We start from the raw sequence: 23,512 nt of genomic DNA, 5'->3' as shown, positions 1-23,512 counted from the left end.
TACCACAGGAAAATTTTATAAAACGAGCCTCTCATTAAAAAAGAAAAGCTTTAAGAAATAATATCTTCCATTATCTTAACTGAAAATTATATCAAAGTTCCCAAATTAGTCAATCATCTAATAGTGTTTTGATTCTGTTTCAATCACAATCAAAGATTCTATAACAACAGTATAAAAATGCTTCTCAATTCCCAGTAAATGTCTGGAGTACTTCTATGCAAGTTTTAATCAGTTTATTCTAATTAAAGCTTAAAGACACTTGCCCTTCCCCCCAAAATGATTACCTTTCATAAAGATCCAAGAGCTTCTGGTAAACACCAGGTAAGTCATCCTTAGCATTTATGTGATTACATTTCTCATACAAGCTTGCTAACCCCTAAAATAGGAAACAGTAGAGATTATTCTTTCAAAACGTCTAATGCTCTCACATTCATTTTGCTAAATACAGTGACGATCTATAAAGATTATTTATGATAAAGAAAATTATAATTTACAAATAAAATAATATGGGATTCACCTCCAAGTAATTAGGGGTGGGAGAAAGTAGATGACAGTATAGATGAAAAAACGCTGGCCACGTGTGGATTTTTATGGAAGCTAGGTAACAGCCAGAGGAGCTCATTATACTATTCTCTTTATTTCTGAAAATATATTTGAAATGGGGCATCTAGGTGGCTCAGTCACTTAAGTGTCCGACTTTTGATTTTAGCTCAGGGCATTGGGATTGGGCACTGTGTCAGGCTCCGTGCTCAGCAGGGAGTCAGCTTGAGGATTCTCTCTTTTCCCCAAGTCCCTCCTCTGCTTGTGCATGCATACCTGTACTCTCTGTCTCAGATAAATAAATCTTTTTAAAAAGCTTTGAAAATATATTTGAAGTGTTTCACAACAAAAAATATTTTGTAATGATCACATAATCTTAACTCTTAAGACATTACTATATGACACTACTTTTATATAGTCAAGGAAAAAAAAAAACAAGTAATTTGTGGAAACTGTCATCATTGCTTCAAACAAAGATCAGGTATCTTCAATCAATCAATACATAAAAAAAGCAGGCATCTAAGTGTGTGACCAGATACCCCCACTCATGTCCCTGTTCACTTAAATGTGAGATAAACAGGTTCATGTTCTCCCCAGCCTAATACCTGTTAATCAGTTTCTAAAGTATGACTGAGATATTAAACAATCTTATTAAATATGAAAACACTGGAGAACCAACAAAAAACATGAAGACCATTAAATAAGAAAAAAGAATTTTACTTGTACTCAAATATACAGAATTGCAAATTTTTTATATTTAACTTTTAGAAAACATATTAATATACATTTCTTTTCCTGAAACAAGCATAAATAATATTCTTGATATATCTTTCATATGTACACATAATTAAATTAGAGATTTATATAATCATATTTCAATTCCAATCCTCACCTTTGGAAATAATCCATTGGGTTGGATGTCAAAATAATGTTAAATAGCATCTTTGGCATCCTTTTTGTTTTAAATTAATGTTCAGGTTTAGAAGACCAATAGATTTAAAATTTTTTTCTTCTGTGGGATAAATAACGGTTTAAATGTTTTTTTAAAGCTGTTACCTATATTTTTAAAAATGGGATGAAAAATTCTTTACCATAACATAGCAAAAAAAATTCTACATACCTGCCAAGCCAGTAATTGGTCTGGCTCTAGTTCAGCAGCTTTCTTATAGGCACCCTGGGCCTGATCAGGTTGTTCTAACTCGGCTGCAGCAACACCAATAAAAACCCAGGCATTATAGTTATTTTTCTCTTGTTTTAACACGGTCTGATTAAGAAAAATTAAAAGAGCAGATCATTAAATTTTAGAAGCTAATGGATGAACAATAACTAAAAGATTGCCTACTTGAATGTCAGGAAAACTGGGTCTGCCACTACTTGGGCAATCTTAAGAACGCCACTTAACCTCTCTGGTCTTCAGTTTTTTTCAAGGAGAGAAGGAGTTGGGACCGGCTCAGTAATTGTAAGGAGTCTAAAATATGCAACATATTTTTAAAAGCTGCCCAGGTAATCTTGATGCCTCCATCAAATGCCTCCCCGTGCTCCTTGAAAATATGATGTATAAAAAGAAGACTAAGACTTTTTTTTTTTTTTAAGACTATTCATACTACCCATTCATCCTGCCTGCCTCCACTCCACACTGCCACTGGTCAAGTCATAAAACTGATTTCCATATCGTTTCACCCTAACCAACTCTCATATTTTCCTTCACTATGATAACATTTCCCACTATTTGAGAGATTTTTCAGCGAAATAATAAGGTAGGAAAGTACACTGACCCCAATGTGACTATACCAAATATGCTTGAAATAAACAGTGGCAAAGAATTTTTAAATACCACCTGTCAACGAGAATAAAAATTATATGTAGAGCTACGGCTTTCAGAAATAGCTTTCAGCTATTTGCTAAGGTAAGAGTTTGAAACAGAAAACAAAGATGTGCTAGTGACAGAAAACAAAACTAGGAGCTAAAATGAAATTAGCTCTTAAGATTTTACATATTCTAGGGAAAATAAGAATATTTCCATCAGTTGAGACAGTCAGATTATTATATTTCTTTCTATGCATCCACATGATTCTTCTAGCAATCTGTCATCAACCTATAGCACAAAAATTAACAATGAGGTAACCACCAAAGCTGACAATTCTTTAACCTCTAATATGTCCAATTAGTTGACCCTTCTTATTCCATTATCACCTCACTTCTCAATTCTCATCCCTCTTTTCCCAACTTAGTGTCCACTGACCCAACAGTTGTCATCTCTCCCTTGCAAACATCCTCAATTCCTTGGACTATCTTCCCCATCATCTTTCTCAACATCCATACTTGAACCCCAGCACACTCATTTCTAAGCTTGAGAAGCTGAACATGGAGGGGGAAACAATGTAACTCAGTTCAGTGATTACACTTCAATAACATGGAACTTCAAATGGACATTCATTAGGGCTTGACAATCCTTTCAATCCTTACTAGTAAGTTTGTTTTCCCAATAAATAACAACTACCCCATACCTTCTTTCATCTCAAACCTCTTATACAAGCCTTCTTCCACTCTCAGCTTATACTTCACTAAGAAAATAGAAGATATCAGAGAGGGACATTCATCTCTTCCTACCCTCAAATCTACAAATCTGACAGTACATAGATTTACATCTATCATCCCCTCTGCTAAGATGGAAAAAGTATCAAAGATCTCCCTCTCAAGCTCAGGATCCCATCCTCTCTCATCTTCTCCAGGACTTCACTCCTACCATTTCCCTCTCTCTTCTGCACATTCAATCTCTTTCTCTGGACAGGTACATTCCCCCCAGCACCATACAGAGGAGCTTTAGAATCCTAAGTCTCCCATTCACAAAAAATAGAATTACAGGCAGGCGAGGCGAGGCGCCGAGGGCCGAGGCAGAGCCCGGGCTGAGCCGCCAGGTCCGCCGTCGGTCCACGCCGCCCGCCACCGCCCGCCGCTGCCCGCCGCCGCCGCCGCCATGGGAGTGCAGGTGGAGATCATCTCCCCCAGAGACAGACGCCCCTTCCCAAAGCGCGGTCAGACCTGTGTGGTGCACTACACGGGGATGCTTGAAGATGGAAAGAAATTTGATTCCTCCCGGGACAGAAACAAGCCCTTTAAGTTTATGCTAGGCAAGCAGGAGGTGATCTGAGGCTGGGAAGAAGGGGTTGCCCAGATGAGTGTGGGTCAGAGAGCCAAACTATCTCCCCAGACTACGCCTATGGTGCTACTGGGCACCCAGGCATCATCCCACCAAATGCCACTCTCGTCTTTGACGTGGAGCTTCTGAAACTGGAATGACAGGAATGGCTTCCTCCCTGAGCTCCCCATTCTTGGATGTGCCATGGAGGGATGTGGCGCCTCCAGACGCGCACACGCGAGTCCGTATGGAGCTTTTCTTGATATTCCACTACACTCTTTGTATAAACATTGACCCCGACTGAATGTGTTCTGTCACCCAGCTTTGCTCTTTCCCTTTCTCCTCATGTGTGTGTTGACCTAAACTATATGCCATAAACCTCAAGTTACTCATTTGATTTCGTTTTCATTTTAGGGTGAAGGTTCAGTTTCAGTCTTTTGGATCTAGGTTTCCACTTAAGTATTAGTCAAGTATTAACAGCACAAGTCATGGGTTAACTTTAGAATAGGAATTGATGTTGGGGGGTGGTTACAAGAATCTTTATTTTATTTTTTTTTCGGATGAAATGTTTATCTATTATATATTAAACATTCTTGCTGCTGCGCTGCAAAGCCATAGCAGATTTGAGGCACTGTTGAGGGCCGAAGTAACTCTCCCAGTTGAGAGATGTCCTTGGGTTGAATTAAAGCCCTACCTGAGGGACACCTGGGTGGCTCAGCGGTTAAGCATCTACTTTCAGCTCAGGTCATGATCTTGGGGTCCTGGGATCAAATCCCACATTAGGTTCCCCACACGGAGCCTGCTTCTCCCTCAGCCTGTGTCTCTACCTCTCTCTGTGTGTCTCTCATGAATAAATAAATAAAAATCTTTAAAAAAATAAAGCCCTACCTGAAACTGAAGTGGGGAGGGGGAGAGCCTCTGCCTCCACTACCCCTTCCCTGCTCCCCTCCCCCCCATAAACCCTCTGCCTTTTGGAAGCAGATTGTTCTCACTGCGATATTGGACACTACATGTATCTGTTCCTAGGCCAGCAGGGACTTCTGAAGCCTTCTTCATGGCCTGGCTCTTTGTTTTGTTTTGTTTTGTTTTTTTTCCATCCTGTGGCTTTTCTAACGGATATTCAGGACTTTTGTAATCTCATAGCTATTTGAGCTCCACTTTCCAAATTTTAAGAACTTTAATTGAAAGTTTAAATTGAAGGTGCTGTTTGTAGACACATAACACCCGATGAAAGCCCAGCCATCATGACAAACCCTTGAGTGTTGTCTTGAGAAAATGATGCTGGTCATCACAGCTTCAGCATCTCCTGGTTTTTGATGTTCGGCTCCCCCAGCTGATCTCAGAGTTTCCTGGCTTTTCCTCCTCCCCCTCTCACCCCTTTGCTGTCCTGTGTAGTGATTTGGTGAGAGAAATTATTGCTGCCTACCCCCCACCCCCACCTGCCCGCACTACGTATGAGTTTCAAGTTTTATTATTGCAATAAAAGTGCTTTATGCTGGCTTTTCTCAAAAAAAAAAAAAAAATAGAATTACAGTATCAACATGCCATTAAAGAATGAAAACTTTATGATACAGCAATGTTCCATATTAACCCATCAAAACATACCTATGAGATACTCTGGTTTTAAGAATGTGACTTTGAGCATGGTCAAAGTAATTTATCTTCGCACACCACTCTAATGGTCTACTAAACAATCTAACCAGTTTTGCTATGTTTAGGAAATAAATAATACACATATTACAAATCCATAATGCTTATAAATAGGTAACATACTTCTACCATGGAATAAAAAAAATATATGTCAGTTACCTTACAATGTTTCAAAGCTTCTTTGTATTCTTTGTTTCTGATAGCATCTCTAGCACTTTTTAGAGCAGTCTTTACTTCCTTGCTGGACATTCTGTGGAAATAAAAAGCCTGAGTGAACCTACAATACCTACCTAATTATAAAAGTTTCAACAAACTTAATTAACTATCTGAAAACACTCATGTAATTCCTTTTATCTGGAACATTCTTTCCAATCTAAAGTCCCTATAGCACTGTCCCTCACCTCTTCAGATTTTTACTCAAATGTTACTTGCTCAGTGAAACTTTGGCTGGCTACATTACATAAAATTTCAACTCTTCTTCCCCCTCCCTCCACACCCAACTACACAATATTCACTTAACTCCCTCCCTAACATTTAGTGTCTCATACACTACAGATTTTACTTATTTTATTATCTGTTCACTAAACCTACCAAAATGTGTCATGTAGGTGGGGATTTTTGTCTGTGGTTTTTACATACTGCTGTGTTATCAGCACCTAGCTAACAAATTGCATACATTAATAAATATTTGTTGAAATTTTAGCTATATTTGAGTTATACTCATTCTTTGAATAGTAGGCTAAAACTAGGATGATCTAATGGCCAGGACCCAAAACACATATCAATCTCAACCTAATTCCACACTAAGATTTAGTAGAATAAGCTCAAATCACAAAGTAGAAACACTAACACAACTTAATTTCAGTAACTATGATGTAAGAGTGTAAGAAACCATTTTGTTTTATGCTAGTTTCTATAAAATATAAATCAAGATACTAACTTTCTTCACAGTAAGGGTTACTGTCAAGTTATAGCAATATAATATTCTTTGAAGAGAAATAAATGCAATAGTCACATTTAAATGAAGGTGATGAATATGCTAGAGTATTATGCACTAATTTCAACCATAAAAAGATATTTCAATTGGGAGACAAAGTATTTCTTCAATTTATAAGCTACGTTAATTTAATTTTAAATAAACTAACATATCTTAAGATTTTACAACTTATTCTGATTTACCAGTAGAAAAGTCAAATTCAATCACAATTCAATGCTGAAAAAAAGAAATTTATATTTTTTGACAACTCCACTGAACTGTAATCTCATCAGGAAACAAAGCTGGGTAAATATTAATCCATTACAGACTACAGATGTTCACAGCAGCAAAATGAACCAAGAAGATGGCTTGCTGACATGGTATACTGATGTCCTTTACACCCAGAGAGGCTGAGGTACAAGTGCAGATCAAAGAAGTTTAAGAAAGAATGAAATTAAAACAAAAACAAAAAACCCAAGCCTTTGGACTTAAAGAATGTTAGATTCAAAACAATACAAAAATTTAAAATAATAATAATAATAATACAAAAATTAACATATAAAATAAATTTATCCGCAGCTATACCAGATTCCTTAAATAGGCAGAAAAATAACTTTTTGCCTATTTACATTAGTTATGCAATTAAAGCTGCATAGTTCATATACTCTTATTTTAGAAACTGTTCTCTTACCTGAAATTATCTTGGTAAAAATTTACCTTGGTAAAAAAGGTACCAACTTCAGGATTTTTTGGTATTTTTTGAAGCCTACAAACTTTGACTGGAACAGGCAACAAATTTCAATGCTGATTTCACATTAAATCTTCTCACATCAAAGTTATCTTGGGCAGATAAATCCACAGACTAAAAAGAAGAGCAATCAATGATGATAATTACTAATTTGGACCAATAGAAAAGGTTAAGAAAAGACATCCAAGGGGAAAAAATTAAGTCAAAAAAAGAACAAAAACAGTATCAAGATAAGACCACGCAGGGATCCCTGGGTGGCGCAGCGGTTTGGCGCCTGCCTTTGGCCCAGGGTGCGATCCTGGAGACCTGGGATCGAATCCCACATCGGGCTTCCGGTGCATGGAGCCTGCTTCTCCCTCTGCCTATGTCTCTGCCTCTCTCTCTTTCTCTCTCTGTGACTATCATAAATAAATAAAAATAAAAAAAAATAAATAAAATAAAATATCCTTATAAAAAAAAAAAAAAAAAAAAAAAAAAAAAAAAAAAAAGATAAGACCACGCAAAACAAACAGAAAAAAAATCAATTTTGTGAGGAAAAAGATCACCATCTCTTCTATCACCCAGCATTTAAGTGGAAGCACATTCAAACAAGCCAGATCAGCCAACACTAACCCTACATGCAACCCCAAGCCATGCACTACATACGACACAATAGAAATAGGAAATGCTCCTGCTCTGAAGAATATAACCTAAACCAAACGTAAGACATAGGAGTCATTGGAGAACCGAACACTGAACTAAGGATGAGTACAACTGCAAGAGGAGTTCAAAGAAGGAAAGAAGTGTGGTGTGAATGAAGGGATACCAGAAGAAGACAGGATTTTAAGAATGGAGGGAAGAAGGAAAATTGCTCCAGTCAGAAGCAATTGCATTGGCCAAGTCAGAGAAATAGGAATGAACGTGGCATGTGTAGGACACAATGAAAAACTGAGCTCCGTGGAGCAGATGGGACTTGCTGAAGAACAGAAGAAAATGAGGCTCAATGGATAAAGTAGAACACTAGACTACAAAACGCTTTAAAAGTCAGACAGATGGACAAGTGTAGACTTATATACAGCAGCAAAAACAGAGCTGTTAAATGTCTCTACACGAGGCATTTTTAAAGACCACAATAGACAAACTCTGCTATTCCCTTGGTAACCAACTAACGTTCAACACCTTTCCATATCCCTCTGTCTCTGTATGTAATGATGATTACCCTTGCTGCAGTGGGATCTTCTACTCTTCTCTTCCTATCCCTTCTTCATTTGATTTGGCATTTAGCATAATATGCTAGCACTGAGGCCCTCTCTCTTCACCTAACATTTGTATAGAGAGAAATATACAGATACAGATATAGACAATATAGATATATAGATATAGATCAGTATTAAGGGATTGATTAATTTTTGAAAAGACAAAATAATCTGCCCCTTTCTAGCCCTAAAAACTTCTTCCAATTTTTGGAAGATGAAGTGGAGAAAAAAGAGGCTCATTCGTTCATTTTCTAAACAAAACTCTCTTAAGTACTCACCCACAAGGTATTGTCGAACTCCCTTTCTTTCACAAAGCAAAAACCTATGAACAAAAATGATATACCTTTATTTGGGACACTTCCCTCCATGGCAAGCATTTCCAACATTTCAAAGAAAAATCTAGCTCTTTTACAAGTGTCTTTAATGTTCTTCCACAGCCCCACCCACTTTCCCCTGATAATCTGTTTTTTTCCTCAATTTCAAATCATTCTTTTTCAACAAGAGCATTCATTTTGCACATTCTCAACTCAGTGAAAGGGTTTGCTACTATCAAATTAAAAGGGTTATTATTCAACATATATCAAGCATAAAAAGTAGCAACAATTGCACTGAAAAAAGTGACAAACATGCCAAAATGATAAATCTCAAAAATAAATATGTAGGTGAATGAATTACTATGTCCTACACACCCCAGGTAAAGCCACAGAACCTTAAGCTACATTCCATAGTGCAGATATGCAGATACAGACTCCACAAAGCAAAAATAATAATAATAAGAATAATAACAATAATGACAATGGAAGTTAATTACAGAAAAGCAAAAACATGTACTTTTAAATCTAATAACAAAGTCTAAAGACGGTTTAGACAAAAGTCTAAACTTTTTATGACCTATAGTCTGGAAATAACAACCTACATCATAATACTCTTTTTCTGAAATGAATTGGTTAAAAACAATTACTATGTAAAAACAGACCCCAATTACCTCTTATTTAGCATTCTAGTCACTTACCTTTTACCAATTACCTTCTATCTTCTTTTTGGATTGAATTTCAGATTGTTCCTTAACCATTATCCATCTAAATTAAGCAAAATATGAGACAGGCACATAAAAAGCATGATACAAAGCTCAAGACTGAATTTTTTAACACATCAGATTCAGGTTTAATTTTCCCAATTCATAATTCAAAGCAAAAGTAATAATTAGGTATGATTTCTCATCTTTTTTCTTTCCCAAAATTTTTGAATTGGTCTGTGTTTCCACAGCCTCAGGTGGTAAAAGGAACTTTCATAAGCATCAGAAAAATTTTCAAAAAAATTCCAGAAACTCAAAATACATGAACTTCAATTAAAAAAATCAGCCAAAAAAGAGAATCAACTATTTCTATGCAAAAAAAAAAAAAAAAACTATTTCTATGCTACTTTATTTCGAATTGAGGACAATCAACAGTATGCATTTACTCCCTATTTGCGGCCTCACTACATAAAGTGAACCTGATTTAAACAATAAAAATAATTATAAATATGTAAAATGTTGCCCACATCATGTAACTACATTAATTTATAATCTAATGAAAACAGAGACTGTCAAAAACCCAGCTAAATAATCATCTGAAATATTAACACAAATTCTACATGATATAATCCTAAGTATCCCATCTTTTGATGGGATCTCTGGAATAAATTCTGTCAAACAAAATTATCTACAATGTTTCATGGAGAGAATGGAAGTGGTTTCAAAAAACTGAATAAAAAAATAGCAATGCTACTTTAAACTAGGAAATGAACAAAATTTAATTTTTTTTAAGATTTTATTTATCTATTCATAAGAGACACGGAGAGTAGCAGAGACACAGACGGAGAAGTAGGCTCCCCATGGGGAGCCTGATGTGGGACTGGATCCCAGGACTCCAGGAACACAACCTGAGCCAAAGGCAGATTCTCAACCACTGAGCCACCCATGTGCCCCAGAAATGAACGAAATTTAGGTGAAAAAGGATGAACAAAAAAGAGAAAGTTAGCTGACTGAACTAAAAACACGTACTGGCAGTTCACTTCAATAGAACTGTTAGTTCCATAAAAAAGGGTTTTACTGTTACTGTTAAGAAAAAAAGTACTATGGTCTCCTTCTACCATCTTTCCATGCTGCTACAATGGTGCACCTGAATGTCAGGGCAGATGTTCTTGAAAGCATTAACAATGCCAAAAAGAGGCACAAACACCAGAGTCTTACCAGGCCATGCTCCAAAGTCAACTTCTAACTGCGATGATGAAGCATGGTTATGTTGGCAAATTTGAAATCACTGATGATCAAAGAGCTGGAAAAACTGTTGTGAACCTCATGGGCAGGTTAAACAAGCGTGGAATGATCAGCCCCAGACTTGACGTACAACTCAAAAATCTGGAAGAACGGCAGAATAATCTGATCCCATCCTGCCAGATTGGTTTCACTGTGCTGACAACCTCAGTTAGCATCATGGACTGTGAAGAAGCAAGATGAAAATACACAGGAGGGAAAATCCTGGGATTCTTTTTCTAGGGATGTAATACATATGTGTAAATTAAAATGTCTCAACGGGAGAAAAAAAAAGTAGTGTGATCCAAACAATGTTTACGAAAGTAAAATAAAAGTTAAAACAAGAAGGGTAAGGAGGGGGGTAAAATAAAAGTAAAAACCTGACTCTATCCATTACACCAATTTCTTTAAGCCCCAAATCAACCTGATTATAACTATGCAGTCACTTCATCAAATTGTTTTTACAAAACACCTCAGGTTTTGTCAGCCCCTTCACTCTGCCCTACTCACCCACCAAGCCAAGACTTAACCTTGTTCAGAATGTGCTTGGGAATCAGATACATCTGGGTTCAAGTACAATCTGAACTTGGACATCTTAATTCACTACTTGAAGCCTATTTCCTCATTGATAAAGTAAGGATTATATCATTACTTGATATCTATGTAAATGGGAGTGCCTGAACATAAACACCACCGGCTTAAGATCCACTTACACATGGACTTTTTTCAACAAATATATCTTCTGTACAATAAATGCACTGTAAGTGTATTTTCTCTTCCTTAGGATTTTCTTAATAATCTTTTCTTCTCTCTAGCTTACTTTATTGTAAAAAATACAGCATATAATGCATATAACATACAAAATAATGTGTTAACTTTATATTATCTGTAAAGCATCTGGTCAATAGTGGGCTATTAGTAGTTAACTCTTTAAGGAGTAAAAGTCACACGTGGATTTTTGACTGCGTGGAGGGTCAGCATCCCTCAGTCCCACGTTATTCAAGGGTCACCTGTAGATTAGTACTCTTCTTATTTACTGCTACCTTCTCAATCGACCACTTTTTTCCTATGCCTTATCCACATGGTTACTACAAACTTTCTCATTTACGCATTTACACATTTAAAATCCCCAATCCTGGGATGTCTGGGTGGCTCAGTGGTTGAGCGTCTGCCTTTGGTGCAGGTTGTGATCCCAGAGCCCTGGGATCGAGTTCCCACAACTGGCTCACCATAGGGAGCCTGTTTCTCCCTCTGCCTATGTCTCTGCATCTCTCTGTGTCTCTCATGAATAAATAAATAAAATCTTTAAAAAAATAAAATAAAATAAAATCCCCAATCCCTCCTTCCTTCATTTCTCAAGTAGTAACCTTCTTGCCAGTGTTCAAAAGAAGGCTATCCAAAAAAAAACAAAAAACAAAAAACAAAAAAAAAAAAACCAAAAGAAGGCTATCATCAAACACACATATCCTCTTTGAATTATATGAATACTACTAGTCCAGAGTAAATCCTGCAAAAGAGATCACTCCATCCCCTGAACCACTGAAACATTTATTAGTTGAGCCATTCAATTCAAACGTAACCAATATTTTTTTTTACTATGCTATATTGATGTGCCCTGTCTCCCAGGTCAATAAAACCCCAAACAAAAGTATTATATCTTGGGAGTTCCTTACATATTCAACATCTATTGAGTACTATGTACTCAATAAATGGCTGTTGGTCCAGCTCCCAAAGCTTACTCTAAACATTTAGTTTCCCCACTGTCAAAAGGCGGTAATCCTCAGTTTGCTAAAATGGGAAAGGAAGAATCTTTTTTCAGTATCAGCTCACATAACTTTTTTTCACTATCCCCCAATACTTTCCACTTTTACATCTTTGCTTCTCTCATTCAGCCTGTTCACACTGCTTCTATCTACACAAACGGTACATGTAATTGAAGGCCAAATTCAATCATGAAGCATAAAACCTTCTCAGATGATCTTACTAGTCTGAACTTCTAACATTTTTCATCTAAACCAACATTTCCAAAAAGTAGTCCAAGGAATAATAACATGCTTAAAGGTATTAACATACCATCTAGTAATTTTGTGAATGCTACAAATTATATATTTCACTCTCTTTAAAAGTCATTCTAAAATTATATATTTCACTCTTTTAAAGCCATTCTAAATGTACATTAGCAATCTACAGTAAAATAAATAGGGATCCCTGGGTGGCGCAGCGGTTTAGCGCCTGCCTTTGGCCCGGGGCGCGATCCTGGAGACCCGGGATCGAGTCCCACGTCGGGCTCCCGGTGCATGGAGCCTGCTTCTCCCTCTGCCTGTGTCTCTGCCTTTCTCTCTCTCTCTCTGTGACTATCATAAATAAATAAAAATTAAAAATAAATAAATAAATAAATAAATAAATAAATAAATAAATAAATAAGCAATATATGACAAGTCCTAAAGACCCAAAGATAGTTTAACCTAGCATTTCTAAAACTTATGTTACCATTGAACATTTATTTTAATGAAGAGCAATTAACATCTGGAAGCATATCAGCATTATCCAAAGTATGATTTGGGATATTCTGGGTTTTGTTTTTGTATGTTTAGCGGTTAACTATTTTTTGATGCCTTTTATACTGTCATTAAATTTATAGGGGTGTGAGTTGGTTTGCTTTCCACAACTAAACTGGAAGTTCCTTAGGAGGAAAGACTACTTTTATTATTCTCTTTTATTTCCTACAGTGTCTAGTACATTGTACATAATCAACAAATATTTACAGAATCAGAGCTGGTGAAGACAATACTGAATTTATTCCACATAGTCACTACCTTCACACTTAACTTCCTTTTCATTTTTTTTTAAAGATTTTATTTATTTATTCATGATAGAGAGAGAGGCAGAAACACAGGCAGAGGGGGAAGCAGGCTCCATGCCAGGAGCCCAATGCGGGACTCCATCCCGGGACTCGATCCCGGGACTCCAGGACCACGCCCTGGGCCAAAGACAGGCGCTAAACCCCTGAGCCACCCAGGGATCCCCAACCTCCTTTTCCTTAAGGCAGAAAGTGCTATAAGTATACTGGATGTTAAAGGAACTATAAAGAATGAAAATCCATACCAAGACCTTTCAGTTGAAGATCTTTCCAAACTGGAGTTAAGTATTACACAAAAGCAAGCAATCTCTAACATACAAATGTTTAACTGGTTATTTAAATATACACAGAGTGTCTACTCTCACTGCAACACACATATAGGTATGCACACACATAAAGATGGGCACAAACACCTCTCAAAAGTACCTTTTCAGATAGTTACTGACTAGCAAAACGGCTGTATGTCCAGAAAGAGTGATCAAAATATTGAAGAAACTTGCAATTATGTAACTAGCTGAAGGAAATGGGGAAGGCCTAGGAAAAAAAAAATTGGAGAAACGTGAAAAGGGTTGCTGAAAGGGAGAGATTACTGTGGGACGCCTGGGTGGCTCAGAAGTTGAGTGTCTGCCTTCAGCTCAGGGTGTGACCCCGGGGTCCTGGGATCGAGTCCCACGTCGGGCTCCTTGCATGGAGCCTGCCTCTCCCTCTGCCTGTGTCTCTGTGTCTCTCACAAATAATTAAATAAAAGCTTAAGAAAAAAGAAAAGGAGAGATTACTTATATAAAAATGAAGAGAAATGGACCAATGAATGATTAAAAGTAGAGGGAACTTGACTTCTGCTCAAAATAAGAGCTTTTAATAATTAGACATGGGAAATGTGGAATGGACTGCTCAAAGAAAGTGCATTCCTATCACTGGATACAAAAGAACAGACTGGACAATTCCTGGCAGGAATGTTGCAGGACAAACTGAATGTTAGATGCTAAGTAGGACTGGAAGCTTCTTGGGTTCTTCCACTGCCATGTCCCTGGGGCCCTAAAATCCGACTTGCTCCAACTCACTGCAGCACCTGCTCCCACTGACACTGCCAAGGGGAAAGAGAGGGGGGAAAAAAGATGTGCTCCTGTCATTCTGCCTGGGAACTCAGAATACATGTCCTGTGAGAACAAGGCCAAAGAGGGTGAATATGGTTCACAGAAACAGTACCACACCACAGATAAAGCTGAATATACTTTTTACGAATCTATAATGCAGTCAACAACATTTCTATGGCACAATGCTATTCCCATTCCACATTAACCCAAAATTTTTGAGACATACCCTGATCATGAGGTGGCCTACCTATATTATCTCCTGTGCTGTTAAGACTAGAATTCGTTTTGTTTCCTTAGAGTTTAAGTTCCTTGTGGACAGGATCTATTTTCTAAAAAAAGATGTTATTTATTTATTCATGAGAGACACAGGCAGAGGGAGAAGCAGGCTTCACGCAGGGAGCCCGATGTGGGTGGGACTCGATCCCGGGTCTCCAGGATCACGCCCTGGGCTGAAGACAGGCGCTTAATCGCTGAGCCACCCAGGGATCCACTGCATGCTTCTTTATCAAGAATTTGGGGATCCCTGGGTGGCGCAGCAGTTTAGCGCCTGCCTTCGGCCCAGGGTGCGATCCTGGTAGACCCGCGATCGACTCCCACGTCGGGCTCCCGGTGCACGGAGCCTGCTTCTCCCTCTGCCTGTGTCTCTGCGCCTCTCTCTCTCTATCATAAATAAATTTTTAAAAATTAAAAAAAAATAAAAAAAAAAGATTTTGTCTACAATGGGGATCCCTGGGTGGCGCAGCGGTTTAGCGCCTGCCTTCAGCCCAGGGCGTGATCCTGGAGACCCGGGATCGAGTCCCACCCACATCGGGCTCCCTGCGTGAAGCCCGCTTCTCCCTGTGTCTCTGCCTCTCTCTGTGACTCTCATGAATAAATGAATAAAATCTTAAAATTTGTCTACACTAATAGAGTTTAAGCTCATCAGAACGTCATGAAATGTTATAATTCAACCAGGGACAGAGAAATGTAGTTGCGTTAGGGCACAGACCACTAAACTTCAAGTCCTGCTCACCCTTAAGCGCGTCATCTCGGGCAAATCGCTTAACCCGTCCACGCCTCAGTTTTCCTATCTGTAAAATGGTGAAGGCGAGGAGGGCAGAGAATATTAGAGTCGCGTTCGTGCCCCGTCAGGCACTTCAACTCCTCCTCTTCCTGTCAGAAATACTAATACGACTCACGCGACGCGCAAATTCTGTACCTGACAAGTGGGAGAGAGAACGAAATCAGAATCTGGCCCTGGGACAGAACTCGACTTCTTCCAGAATTCTCAAAGTTGGTTCCACACTCAAGTGGGGCCAGTGCCTGTTCCGCAGCGGGACAGGGATGGTCGTGACGTACGGCAGTCGGTGGACTCGTCACCCGGCTCAGGATTTCTTCCCTAGCGAGGCCGCTGGGCTTCTCTCCTCCGCGCTCTGCAGGCAAGATGCACCTAGGCTGTCCCCCTCCCCCCGACTAGGCCCACGCCTTCGCCCCCGGGGCGTGACGAACCCCCCTGCACGGCAGTAAGAGGAGGCAGGCTAGAGACGCCTGTGGGGTAACGTGCTGGCGGCGCCCCGCGACCCCACGGCTCACCTGAGGCGGCCCAGCCAGAGGCCCCATCGAACTTAAGTGACAGACGCGCTGCCACCTCATCATCGCCCATTCACCGTCCCGACAGCCACGCTTGCGCGGCACAAAATGACCCGCCCCTGCTCTTTTCCGTCTCTAGTTCCCATTTCAACTACACATTGGCTCCAACTTCTGCAAAAGCCACAGCGACCCTAACCCACCTGGGCCAGGCAGATGCTTCTCCTCCAAACACCGAGGCTGGACTCCGGGCGCATGCGCGGCCCCCAGGCATCGTTCACGTGACTGGAAGTGGCTGACTGTTCAGTCCGCTCGGTATTTGGTTACAAGGTCTTAACGTGAAAGAGGGAGGGGAATTTTTCTTCCTCCCCTTTGCGCATGCGCGCACGCCCAGCCTGCTGGGAGTTGTAGTTCTGCGGGTAAAGCGCCGGGAGGAAACCGAGCTGCGGACGGTGGGATCCCCGCCCCGTTTGCAGAGGCGGTTCCTGGAGGGAGGCGGCGGGCCCGGCGCCCGGCGTTTCTAAACCGCTCCCTGCAATGCTGCTGCGGTGGCTGTCGGTGTTCGCAGCCTCGGCGCTGGCGGCACCAGACCGCGGGGCAGGTGGGCGGAGGCGAGGAGCTGCAGGGGGTTGGCCCGGTGCACCCAACGTGGTGCTAGTCGTGAGCGACTCCTTCGTAAGTACCGAGAGGCTAGGGAGTGGGCATCGCGCCCCCGACCAGCGACCCGCCACAGCTCTTCCTGTGCAGCAGGCCTCGGGGAGCAGAATCTGAGAGGCTGCCACGTATTTGACCCCGATGCAGAATAAGGAATGCATTTTATTTTGAGGCCCCGTATACACATGTACACCCCGTACAATACTCTAGTAAATAAAATGCATCTGATGGCACCTTTGCAATTTGTTCTTTTTTTTTTTTTAATTTATTTATTCATGAAAGAGGCAGAGACACAGGCAGAGGGAGAAGCAGGCTCCATGCAGGGAGCCCGATGCGGGACTCGATCCGGGGTCCCCGAGGTCACGCCCTGGGCCGAAGGCAGACGCTCAACCGCTGAGCCACCCAGGGATCCCCCTTTTTGTTTTTGTTTTTTGTGTGTGTGTTTTTTTAGGTTTTTTTAATGCTAGCCACGACCCACTAAATTATTTTACCACTACTAATGCACTTTCAGCCCTGTCCCTCCCCCCATCTGAGTCTTACTGTGGGGAGAAATAACATTCTGCATCTCCACAAAAGCGTGTTAGCTTTCCCATCCGGGCTTTCCCACTTCCAAATTTGCAGGAATTCATGTTTGGGCGAGCAATGCAGAAAGTTCACATTTTTATTCCCCAGATATCTGCTAATCCTGTTAGTGCTGATCTAAGCCCATCAGTTGATGTTATTTGAACCACTGGCCCATGTTCTAAGGAAATTGTGTGGGTGTGTTATTGCTGTTTCCCAAGCCATCATCCAAAAGAACACTACTACCAACATTACCCGGAACTTTTACTATCATCAGTTATTTAGAAACTACTGCTTAGACAAATGTTTGGTTATGATACTAGCTCATTATCCCTGTGGTCACACAGATTGTTGGTGTCCAGCACGTCTACACCAAAGAGCGCTTTTAATCACTATGTTCTATTGTCTTTCTCATTGGTTAACCTATGATGGTTAAAATTACATACTCTAGATGTGCCCATAGGACTTGTTGAGAAAGTCATTCAAAGTAATCTTCTGATTAACTCAATTTAGGGAACAGGCAGTATTGGAGATTAACATGAAGGAGATTTCTTAGAGAGTGCTCCTGACATCAAAGGGAAAGGAAGAAAGCAGGACTATGCAGGGAGAAGTTGAGTTTGGCTGCTATCTCAATAGAAGCCTCAGCTTTCTTTATGCTTGGTTCTCAGACTAGTAGGATGCTTCAGAATGGTTGCCATTTGGGGTGAGGGGACTAGGCCTTTATGCCTTAGTGGATGGCCATCAGTTGTGTACTGCTGCCAGAAAGGGGCATGAGGTGGGCACAGGTACTCTCTTTAGCAGAGGCAGCCTTTCATTCCTAAAGGGAACTAGGGTAGTGCATCACAGCATCCTAGAAACTTCCAAAGATGACTGAAATATTTTAGGTTGTTTTTTTTTTTCAGTATAGTGTGAATACATAGGTTTTTTATATTTGTGTTCAAATACCTTGGCCTTGCATTCATTATACTTACTGATTTTCAAAATGTCCCATCTTTGGTTTGTGAAAGACCCTTCAGGTCGTTTGTGAGTCTTTTTGACCCATTCTTAATCATCTCCAGCAGCTTACTTTGATAGTCTTCCATGGCCAACATGTATATTTCCTGTCCTGTCTTGTGTTTAGACTATAATCTAGGTGTTCTGGTTTTTCATTGCTTTTAGACCTTTCCAATGAACAGATCTAGAAAGTACATATACTAGAAAAATCATGAAATCATGCTGATAGTTTCAACTCAAATTTAAGATTATAAAGTTATTAATTCTTTGACTTTTTGCACTTGTATCTCTTTTATACCAAATATTTTGGTACCTACATACATTAGTATGATTGGTGAGTGTGCACACACATACACACATATAACTATAGTATAGTACATAAACATATATAAATATATATAAATTTAATATATAAACATATACATATAAATAAATAAATTTAGGGCCCCAAATCGCCCTTGCCCTAGCTCACTAATAGGAGAAAGGTTCAATGCCAGGAAAGACAAAACACCAGACAAGCTTCTGCAAAGCAAGCAGAAGGAAGGAAACAATAATGGTTAAAGTATAAATTAATACCAATACCAATGTGCGTTTTCTAGCCTTTTCATAGGTAGCCTCTCAACACAGCTAACATTACCTCTTTCTTGACAGTTTTTTCTCGCTATTCAGGGGGCTCGATCTCATATCATCTTCCTCCCTTGCTGGCCATTCTGTCGTAGTTTCCCATGACACTTTCTCCTCTTGTTGGGGACTCCTCAGAATCCTTTTTTTCCTCCTTTTTCATTCTCTGCCATAAAGGTTTCTTTCAGTATCATAATTTTCCATGTTTCCAGAGTCTTCCATGTTTCCGTAGTTTACCATGAATATGCTAAGGACCTCCATGTTATTTTACCAGGGTAGAGCTCCAGATTCCTGTCTGAAATCAGCAGCCTACTTTATATATCCATTTGGAAATCTCAGACATATCAAGGGTTTAACTCATTTTTAAAACTGTTTTTGTTTATAATTATATTGAAAATATAGAATAGAGATAACTCCTGGCCTAAAATATTCTTTTTTCTGTCTTTGCTCTTTACCAAGAAGAGTTCTTCAGTTCCAAAATGCGTATCTCCAGTCCAAACATCTCTTCTCATCTTCAGGCTCATTTATCCAGCAGCCACTAACATCTTCACTTGAGTCTAGCTTAAAGAACTGCTGGATCTTTCTCATCCTTTAGGTCTCATTCTTCCCAGAGGTTTCCCTGTTCATTCTATGTCTCCCTTGTTATTCTGTATCTAAGGGTTTTTTTCAAAGCACATATCACAATTTTTAGTTATTGATGCTTTACTTACCGGTATATTTTTGCCTCTCCCACTAACCTGTAAGCCTCAAGGGGCCAGGGACTCTGTTTTTTCACCATTGAATTTCCAGATCTTTCACAGTACCTGGCACATGGTAATGCTTAATAAATATTTGTTCCATCAGTCCATCATGCCCCAAAAGAACTTTCCTTTCCAGGAAATCCTTTAGTTTATTTACTATATCCAAATGAATCTAAGTGCAACACTAAATTCTTAATATTATGAACCAGATATAGGTGACAGTCTATACTTGTTTGATCTTTTTTTTTTCTTTTTACTTGTTTGATCTTTTGAGGATCCTTAGGATCATATTAAAGTCTTTTGCTACTTGTCAATTTTATGGTTAAAATTAAAGGAAATAATTTTCTTCTTTTCTAATGCAATCAGTGTTAATTAAATTTCTTTATTCCAGGATGGAAGGCTAACATTTTATCCAGGAAGTCAGGCAGTGAAGCTTCCTTTTATCAACTTCATGAAAGCACATGGCACTTCCTTTCTGAATGCCTACACAAACTCTCCAATCTGTTGCCCATCACGCGCAGGTATGAACATGCTTAATATTAAGAAGTGGCCACACACATAAAAATTTTCTCACAGTTTAAAAGATTCTATTCAAAATAGAATAGTAAGTTATATTTGTCATCTGATAAAAAAATTTACTATAAGTGATACATATTTTAAGGAATATATTGGGGTTATTGGGATTTCTGTTTTATTTTTAAGAGTAAGAATTTTTATCATCCAAAGCAGTGTTTAACACACATGCGTGTGCGTACAAATACACACACCTATATATTTTGTTTACTGTTTATATAAGCCAGTAAAATATAGATCTGTGAGGACAGGGAAATTTTTATCTACTTTGTTACTTCTGTATTCCCAGTACTTAAAACAATGTATTTCAACTAATGGGTTATCAAAATGCTTGATGTATGAATCTTATGAGAATTTTCATGAGGTTTGCTATAACACTTTTCTATTGCTTTGTATATGAGAATTTTTAATAAGGAAAATTTGAATTGAAAAAAAAGGGTTTAGTTCATGTGTCACTGTTTCACTTCCTTATAATTGCTGACTAAGAATCTTTTGCTTATCCAAGCAAATGAGGAAATAATCATATATCCTAGAACAGTTGTATTTTCAAGGACAGTTGAATTTTCAAGAAAATTTCAAGGAAATTTTCAGTATGAGTAGAAGAGATTGGGAGGGAATTTCAGAGCATAGCACAATGTAGTTAGAATTTTCATACATAAGGTTTCTCTGAAATTTTCCATATTATTTTAGATTATAGACTTTTTTCTCTTCAGTCTCCATTCACTTCTATCCAAATGTGTTTACTTTTATTAGAATAATTTAACAAATAGGCATATTTTTTTAAGATTTTATTTTATTTATTCATGACAGACACAGAGAGAGCAAGGCAGAGACATAGGCAGAGGGAGAAGCAGGCTCCATGCAGGGAATCCGATGTGGGACTCGATCCCAGGAGCCGAAGGCAGATGCTCAACTGCTGAGCCACCCAGACATCCCAAATAGTCATACTTTTAATGGCAAAATGCCAGCAGTATTAATCCATGAATAACTGAGAAGACAAAAGGTCATTTTTTAAAATAAACTGTCTATTCTCTGACAGAGTTGTTTCCTTCTCACCTTTCTAATGTTTGATTGCTCTGAGATGTGTCAAAAGCACATCTGTCAGGCCTTCCTGACATGAGCTTCTCTGTGATTTGAGTCAATCCCTTCACCACCAGCACAAAGACTGATGTAATCGCCAATGATTAAAAGAAACTCAGTACTCTAAATGATATGTCAGTGATGAAGGCCCAGGGGTATTAACAGTTTTGTTAGTTTTTTATTTCCTATTGAGCAAGTGGAATGAGCAATGGACAAGTGTGAGATGTTGTCCTAGATTCTAATCCTCAATGGGCCAAACAAGTCACTTGGTTTCCTAATCTACAGGGTTAGATATCTTACTGTTGATTATCTATCTATCTATTATCTATCTATCTATCTATCTATCTATCTATCTATCATCTATCTATTCCTTATCTATCTCACAGGGTTGCTCCCAGCATCAAATGAAATAATTAATAAAAAGGTGATTAATGAACTCAAAAGGTTTCCAAAACGTTAGTTGATACTTAAGATTTCCAAAATGTAACAACAGTAATACAGACTAACATTTGTTATTCTTTTTTTTTTCATTTGTTACATTCTTAACCATGTGCCTGGCAATATTCTAAGTGGCTTTCATGTCTTAATTTATAAAATAACATTTCAATAAAGTAGATATTGTTACTACCTCCATTTTGCATGTGAAAACAAAAGATTTTATTTGTTTATTCGTGAGAGACACAGAAAGAGAGAAGCAGAGACACAGGCAGAGGGAGACAGGCTCCATGCAGGCAAGCGTGAGGTGGGACGTGATCCTGGAACTCCAGGCAGACAGATGCTCAACCGCTGAGCCACCCAGGCGTCCCTCCCAACACCAGTTATTGAAGAGCATGTCCTTTCCCATTATCTATATATTCTTGGCTCCTTTGTTTTAAAGTGACCATATTTGCTCAGGTTTATTTCTAGGCTCTCTATTCCATTTCATTGAAATAATGTGTCATTTTTTAGGCCAATACTATGCTGTCTTGGTAGTTATAGTTTTGCAATGTAGTTTGAGATCAAGAAGTATGATGCCTCCAGTTTTGTTCTTCTTTCTCAAGAATGCTTTGGCTATTTGGGGTCGTGTGTGGTTCTATACAATTTTTAGGATTGTTTGTTCTATCTGGGAACATGCCATTGGAATTTTCTCAAGGATTGCACTAAATCTATCGGTTGCTTTGAATGGTATGGACATTTTAACAATATCAGTTCTTCTGATCCATGAGCACAGAACATCTTTCCATTTATTTGTGTCATCTTCAGTTTCTTTCATCAGTGTCTTACAGTTTTTAGTTTACAACTCTTTAATCCTCCTTGGTTAAATTTTTTCTAGGTAATTTATTCATTTTGATGCAATCGTAAATGGGATTATGTTCTTAATTTCTGATAGTTTGTCATTACTATATAGAAATGCAACTGATTTTTGTATATTGATTTTATAACCTGCAACTTTAAACTTTACTAAATGCAATGATTAGTTCTAACAGTTTTTTTGTGAAATCTTTAGGGTTTTCTATATATGTTGTCTGCAAATAGAGACAGTTTTACTTCTTTCTTTCTAATTTGGATGCCTTTTATTTCTTCTTGCCTAATTGCCCTACCCAGGACTTGTACTACTGTGTTGAGTAAGAATTCTGAAAGTGGGCACCCTTGTCTTGTTCCAGATCTTGGAGGAAGTGCTTTCAGCTTTTCACCACTGAATATGTTAGCTGTTGCTTATCACATATGGTTTTTATTATGTTGAGCTATGCTCCTTCTATACCCAGTTTGTTGAGAGTTTTTACCATGAATGGATATTCAATTTCATCAAATGCTTTCTCTATTACAATGAGCATATGATTTTTATCCTTCATTTTGTTAACATGGTATATCAAGTTGATTGCTTTGCAGATATTGAATCATCTTTGTATCCTTGGGAATAAGTTCCAGTTGATCATGGTGTATGACCTTTTTAACGTATTCTTGAAATCAGGTTGCTAATATTTTGTTGATGATTTTATACTATGTTCATCAGGGATATTGGCCTATCATTTTCTTCTCCTGAGGTGTCCACTTCTGGTTTTGGTATTAGAGTAATATTGGCCTCATAAAATTAGTTTGAAAGTATTTCCTCCTCTTCTATTGTTTTAGAAGAGTTTGGAGAGACAGATTGATATTAATTCTTCTATAAATGCTTGGTAGAATTCACCAATAAAGCTTTCTGGTCT

The 23,512-nt window shown here is 38.6% G+C and overlaps 2 protein-coding genes and 2 pseudogenes across 9 annotated transcripts in view; 3 read left to right on the top strand and 1 right to left on the bottom strand.

Moving 5' to 3' along the window:
- Positions 1-16,451, bottom strand: part of SKIC3 (SKI3 subunit of superkiller complex) — an 80,190-nt gene extending 63,739 nt beyond the window's left edge. The window contains exons 1-9 of one of the 8 annotated variants that reach the window (XM_049108202.1): positions 16,308-16,451; positions 15,737-15,950; positions 13,871-13,978; positions 9,301-9,367; positions 8,567-8,610; positions 6,997-7,167; positions 5,489-5,579; positions 1,661-1,804; positions 285-376 (exon numbers count right to left, since the gene is read on the bottom strand). In XM_049108202.1, the coding sequence (XP_048964159.1) occupies positions 285-376; positions 1,661-1,804; positions 5,489-5,578 (326 nt within the window). In that variant the 5' untranslated portion in view covers position 5,579; positions 6,997-7,167; positions 8,567-8,610; ... (2 more) ...; positions 15,737-15,950; positions 16,308-16,451. Of the gene's footprint in view, positions 1-284; positions 377-1,660; positions 1,805-5,488; positions 5,580-6,996; positions 7,168-8,566; positions 8,611-9,300; positions 9,368-10,521; positions 10,690-13,870; positions 13,979-15,550; positions 15,951-16,307 lie in introns of all 8 variants that reach the window. The other 7 variants (XM_025438182.3, XM_049108201.1, XM_025438180.3 and 4 more) reach the window with 7 other exon arrangements.
- On the top strand, positions 3,504-4,071 carry LOC112653880 (peptidyl-prolyl cis-trans isomerase FKBP1A-like; annotated as a pseudogene).
- LOC118354279 (40S ribosomal protein S15a-like) lies at positions 10,425-10,827 on the top strand (annotated as a pseudogene).
- Positions 16,452-16,504: 53 nt separating the features above from the next.
- Positions 16,505-23,512, top strand: part of ARSK (arylsulfatase family member K) — a 34,697-nt gene continuing 27,689 nt past the window's right edge. The window contains exons 1-2 of the mRNA XM_025438189.3: positions 16,505-16,779; positions 20,065-20,194. Of these exons, the coding sequence (XP_025293974.3) occupies positions 16,642-16,779; positions 20,065-20,194 (268 nt within the window). The 5' untranslated portion in view covers positions 16,505-16,641. The remainder of the gene's footprint in view (positions 16,780-20,064; positions 20,195-23,512) is intronic.

Source organism: Canis lupus, chromosome 3 (assembly GCF_003254725.2).
Source record: "Canis lupus dingo isolate Sandy chromosome 3, ASM325472v2, whole genome shotgun sequence".
NCBI lineage: Eukaryota > Metazoa > Chordata > Mammalia > Carnivora > Canidae > Canis > Canis lupus.
The sequence above is the reverse complement of the archived record's forward strand: the minus strand, read 5'-3'. Positions and strand labels throughout refer to the sequence as shown.